Here is a 6,319-nt window from a genome sequence, read left to right as displayed (position 1 = left end):
TGAGTGGTGCAGCGGTAGGCCAGGATTGCAGGCCCGCATCCAAGGCTTTTGGGCCGTTGTCCAGATGGTCCGAGCGTTCTCTTTTCCTGGAGCTTTGGTAGTCTGTGGCCAAACAAACAAAAACAAATTAGGATTGAGCAAATTACCGTTTAAGAGATTAACGTCCTCTTGCGCACTACTTTTCAGCGAACAACATGCAATCTAGGCCTACCGCTACAAGAAATGAGTGTCTTCATACACAGCAGCAGAGGGTGTAGCAGTTAAGTTTCGCAGCGTTGCGCCCTGTCCCCGCGTAGCGATTCTTCTTGGGTAGGAGCAACACAAAGGACACAGCCAATGACAGGTGGTAAAAACTATGCACATACGCGTAGTCCCACTCCTGCAGAAACAAATGTAGAATGTTAGCATGAATTTGTACAGTCACTTCATGTTGGGGTGCTTTGAAAGACTGTAGGAAGTAAGTGACTGCAGCAAGTAGTACCTCGAAATAGAAGCGAAGCATCAACGCCAAGGCTCCGAAACAGCACCCGGGTCCCACTTGTTGAGTATACACACTTTTCTCTGGATAAAGGCCCTTCTTTTCCTTCATTTTCTGGAGCTGAAGCATTAAATGCCAACAAACAGCTTGATCAGTGCTTTCAGTGCAGATGGATGTACAATATGCCCTAATGTTTGTAGAAACCCCATCTAATAAATGCATTCAGCTGCTTTATGCTCAGCAAGATATATAATATAATTTTATATATATATATATATATATATATATATATATATATATATATATATATATATATATATATATATATTCCCTTGGTTTTGTAAGAAACAATGAATGAGCAAGTGTCCCAATACTTTTGTCCATAGATGGAGTATTACTCAGTTTAGTGTCCTTAATAATTTCTCCATCTCACCCATTTGACTGTGATCATCAACACAGCTGTGCCTATGGGGCCGGAGTAGATCCCATAGCCCCAGCGGTCCTGGTATATCCTCACAGCAGAGGTGAGCACTCCAAACATGGTGAGCGTGGAGCGCTTGGGCTCGTCGAAATCCCCCAGTGCTGGATGAGAGCGGAACAGGAGAAAATGAGTACACTCTTCACACGACATGCTGGAATCCCAGACATAAACAGATGTCATATTGTTAGCATGACTCCCAAAAATTAATATTCAACTGTCTTCTGCAACAACAAGGGTTTGCCACATTCTGGAGGGCTGTACAACCGTTTTTGTACAAGTTCTTTTTGCAGGATTACTGCAGGAACGTTGCACGTGTCCAGTTCCTTGCGTTGAATTTGGAGAGTTCATTTTTAAGCTAAATTTTAATCTAATTTTAGATTTCTTACAGTGCTTTAAAAGCATTTTAGGTCATAGAACACTTTTACTCACCTAATAATGTCACCCATATAGAGATAGATGTGCCATATACACTGAAGTATTCCAGAATTTCGTACTTCATAAAGCAGAGAATGGACAGGCCTGGTCCATCACATGCATGGTAGATCTACAATATGAATGGAGAGAGAAGTGCTGTTCACATTTACAACAAAGCACCATGAATCAAATCTTAAAGATCTATAAGTACACCCTACTTCAATTGCATAGCCATGTCATATCAACACATACAACAATGGTTATTGCAGGATATTAACACATAATAAAGCACCAATACACCATATTAATAAACTGTTACAGCTCCTTTTATAATGTTAAACAAAGTGCAAGAACATGTTGAAGGTGTTTGTAAAGTTAAAGCTTAATTATGTATCGCTGTTATACGGCACACACGCCATGCAACACCAGACCATAGGCATCTTACCGACGTGAAGAACATGGTAAAGAAGTAAACCATGGCCTCCATATGGAAGCCTCTCTTGGTGGCCACGCTGGCTGCTGGCAGAAACACCAAACTGCTTATGGTAGGCAGCAACATCTTAGCAATAAATGCTCCCATTTCCCCCTGATATGTGGCACCCAGCAGATCTCTTCAGCAAGACCCTCTGCGTGTGTCTTCCCAAGTCCCAAAGATTCAGAGATGTGACAGAGCGAGTGGAGAGCTGTCCTTTTGCTTACTCAATCCCAGGCCTACAGCTGGCCCTTTGGAGGACCTTTAAAGTTTAAATGGCTCAGAGAGCCACAGAGGGGGCCTGCATGTGCCCTGTGATCAGCGGGACAGCTGTCCGCATGCAGCAGTTGGAGAGGGTGTGTAGTCAACACTGTGTCACACATTTTTGAGATTGTAGAAAGTGCAGATTCGAGGTCGGGGCAAGTCAGTTCCTACAGACTTTACAGAAGTCTAATACTTATACTATCTTAACAGTGTCGAGACTTCATCGGTGTGCACTCTGCCAAAATATTCCAAGGCTACCTCATGGTTGGGTGTGAACTGCAAAATTGAATTCTTTGAAATATGTTTTTTCTTCTTTGTTGGTCAGTCTGGGCAGCAGTGTGTTGAGTCTTAGTCGTGTTGTTCCTTATGGGTGAATCGATCCTCAGCAGTGGCTGTAGAAACAACTGTCTCTTTCGGGTTATTGACGTTGGCCATGCGAAAGGAATCCGCAGTACCTGTATGCGTCACTGCTGCCCTCTTGACGTGAATGTGGTTCGGAGGGTTGAAGGAATGCGATTGATTTAGGGAAGCAAAAAGGCAGAGATGCGGTGTCAGAGAGCACCGAGAGTGTTGTGAACTTCAGTGGACCTTCAGACACCTGGTGTCAGGGTAGATCCATATACATATACAGTATCGTACCTGTCCTGGTTCAGTGTGGTTGAATCAGCTCAATATGCCATACTGTCAGTATGTGTTCTGTGAGACTGCCTGTGTGCTGCTTGTCTATTATTCAATTTATTCCAAGCTCAGGTTTTACATTGCACAAATGTTCCTCATTTGGCGAGCTGATTCATATCTGCCTCCATTTATTCAGTGGGAAATTTTAAAATCAGTGGTTAGCAATTCAACATCAAGCTGCATGAAGAATTTCTGATCAAACATTAATATTCAACTGTCTTTTTGTCTTTTTCAACAACAAGGGTTTGCCACATTATGAAGGACTGTACAATTTTTTATGCAGGATTACTGTAGGAACGTCGGACATTCAAGTTCCATTCGTCCAGTTTGGAGAATTCATTCCTAAGCTGAATTTTAATTCATATTTAGATTTTTTTTTTTTAGATCAGCACATCTAACAATGCTTATTGCAGGATATTAAAACCTAAAACACCTTAAAGCTCCTTTTATAATATTAAACAAACCTCAATAACATGTTGCAAGTGGTTGTAAAGTTAGTGTAATTATGTATCACTGTTAAACGGCACACAAGCCATGCAACACATGAAAAACATGGTCAGAAAGTAAGCCATGGCCTCCATGTGGAAGCCTCCATTGGAATCGTTTACAGTGTAGTGTCTCAGCCCTTTGTCCTGCTTCATTGGATAACTGCGTTTAACTGCGTTTTTTCCATATGACTCATATTACTCAGGATTTTGCCCCAAATGTTACTATATATAACTTCCCATCAGCACGAAGAGCCCTTGTTTTGTTATTTCTAGTGAGAGCAAGAGTCCAACTTTAGGCCTAGGGGCTGTTCACAGTTGCCCTCTACCCTCAGCTGTCACACCTGCCTTCGGCACACAAAGAGTGCAGTGTTGAGAGGGTGGACGGCCCACGCCTCACATTCTCTAAGTGACTCTGTAAGTCTATCCCTTAAGAAATGAAGAGAAAATGCCAGACACAGGCTTGGATCGTAGGCCTACTGGCAGGACTATGCTTTTTTTGCCCAGTCAGTGTCCCCCTCTTTTCTGGGATTGGAATGAAGAGAATGGCCTGTGCTGACTGGGGTCGTAGGTGACATGCTGAAAGCGCACTGTCATTGCTTTCACTCCAGTTGATGTCACTTTTAAACATGTCCATGTTTGGAAAGAAATGGCCCTTTAGAGCAGTTCATCTGAATTCAGCCTTTTTACCCACTCAGTTCTGTAGAATCCAGGATTCGCAAGTTCTGTTCAGTTTACTATTTTGAGTTTAGAGCTGGCTTTTTACATCCAGCTTCCATCAGTCCCCATGTGAAAGACTACTGCTGAGAATAGACTGTGTTAAAGAAAAATACTGAAGTCTTAAAGGTGCCATGGAATGCATGCATTTCTTATTTTAAGGTGTTGTCTTTTGTGGAAACAGTAGGTTTATGACTTTGGTTGGGGTGAAAAATGCTTATTTACAACCCTGTTATTTTGCTTCAGAATAAAAAATGCAGATTTCTCTTTTATGTTCAGTTTTTAATACTGTAACAAAAACACTAATAATTGTTTACTCTCTTTTACTCTCAAGTCTTCTCAGATAGTGATGCTGTTCTCTCTGTGTTCCCTCAGTGCAGTTCACCAGCAGAAGATTTTGTAGCTAGGTTATATTTTAGCCTCGAGCCTAACACTCATTCAAAAAAAATGCTAAACTTTTTTTTCTTCTGAGGTAGCTCCAGTTTAATGTAAGCGGATATTGGAGAGAAGAGATGGTAAAAGCTGATCAGCTAACGTTAGCTTTTAACCTAGCATGGATACGCTTCCCCGGCTTTCCTGGCTTTCTCAGATTTCGCTTTGACGCATTCAGAGTGTTCTATGGACGCGGACACAGGAAAAGACACTGTCAGTATTTCCATAACTAGTCTGGTGGCTATGTGCTGCTCTCAAGTGTATACAAGCATCAATTCTCCCAAAATGGCCATTTTCTTTGACTGCGTTGCCACTTTAGGTGTGGAAAGGTTTTCTATAGTGGGCTGTGTGTATGTACATTTTTTTTTTGGGGGGGGGGGGGCAAATATAATGAGTCAAAACTGTTACATAACAGTTTTGGGAGTTTGGAATTTGTTTTCATTCTTCTGGATTCAACAGGATTTGAGGTTCATGGTATGCCACTCCCATGTGCCAAACTCTCATTATTCAACGTAAATGCCAGTGTAAATCCATCAGAGCAGTTAACAGTAGACATACTATTGTTTTTGTCATATCAGTGAGGCTTTACCAAAAGTCAAGTGATTTTTAATTTATTTTCATTAATGGAACAAAGAAATTGTGTGATTATGATTATGGTGTCAGAAGTGCAAATTTTCAGAAGGCAGAATAGAGACGTGCGGCTCTTTCTGGTAAGTCTATTAAAGCAGTTGTTGCTTTGCTGGTCCAAGGTATGTATTTTTACATTCTCCTGCAATGGCTGTGGCAAATGACCAAAAGCTACCACATATTTGTTTGGCTGCTGCTGGTATTTTAGTCACAGAATAAACTTCCTGGATGATTTTCCTGGAGGATATTTAATGTCGCCTCAATGCTCCACTCAACCTCACCAGGCCTTCTTTCCTTACTACTGACGAAATGAATACAAATCTCTAAAAATATATTCTTGAAAGTGCTCGCTTACACCTCCAAATACAAACTGTTTATTTGAAGGTACCTGTTAGCTTACAGGCTGTTAGCATAGCTGAGCTGAGCCCACTTCGGAGCCCTAACAGACACTGTGCAGTTGTGTTTCTCACAACAGTCCCTCATGTGAGAGGAATAGTTGTTTTGCTTGGGAGTGCAGTGGATGCATTCATGTGTGGTACATTAGACAGGATTACAACAGCAGGCCAGAATGTGCCCCATTGATTCCTACCTACACATTCCCTATCAGGGCAGTTATCAAACAGCCCTTAACAATTACCTACCTTACAATTCTATTCAATTTTGGACATTTTAAAAGTAGTTTTTTATTATTTTTGGTATTTATCTTTGCTATTTCTGCTCAGTTTCTTAACTGTTGGAAACCTCCCTCCCCCTCCTTTCCCCCCTATTAAACACACACTTGCAGCTTTGGGAAAACTTTTTTGTATTTCCTCTTGTGTGTTTATAACCAATATGCCTCGAGAGCATTTTTCCCACACAACACCTCACATTCAAAAGCATGGAGAGTTCACCCACACACTATGCACAGACTCACACACTCCCACTGTTTGCTGCCTCGTAATTTGGGGGTTTTTAAAGAGCGACCGTTCCTCCAGACTTGCAGACTTTGCAAATCTCCTGAACTATGTCTATCACCATACAGATCTGCGGTCTGAGAGCGGTGCTTGATTGAGCTTTTAGTGTAGCAGAGCGTCCCTAATGCACAGAGCAGACGCACGGGCAGCCGAGAGAACATGTGGTCTTTAAATGCACGCGTCTCACACGCAGGCATGGTGGTCTCAACTATCTGCCTCGGCTGGCCAAGGCCTCTCTCTCCCTCTCCTATGCTCTTTATTTTGTCCCGTGTAGGAATATACATGGTATATTTCTCCTCATATTTCGGTCACGTCTAA

General features: G+C 41.9%; 1 protein-coding gene across 1 annotated transcript; it reads right to left on the bottom strand.

Annotated features, from left to right (window-relative positions):
* Positions 1-232: 232 nt before the first annotated feature.
* On the bottom strand, positions 233-1,953 carry mymk (myomaker, myoblast fusion factor). The gene is made up of 5 exons (XM_072665069.1): positions 1,819-1,953; positions 1,389-1,503; positions 912-1,060; positions 482-598; positions 233-379 (listed from the first exon to the last, which is right to left on the bottom strand). The coding sequence occupies exons 1-5, from the start codon at positions 1,951-1,953 to the stop codon at positions 233-235; spliced, it is 663 nt and encodes a 220-aa protein (XP_072521170.1).
* Positions 1,954-6,319: the final 4,366 nt, after the last annotated feature.

The sequence above is a fragment of the Salminus brasiliensis genome, chromosome 20, assembly GCF_030463535.1.
Source record: "Salminus brasiliensis chromosome 20, fSalBra1.hap2, whole genome shotgun sequence".
NCBI classification, from domain to species: domain Eukaryota; kingdom Metazoa; phylum Chordata; class Actinopteri; order Characiformes; family Bryconidae; genus Salminus; species Salminus brasiliensis.
This window is presented reverse-complemented; position numbering and strand designations above follow the sequence as displayed.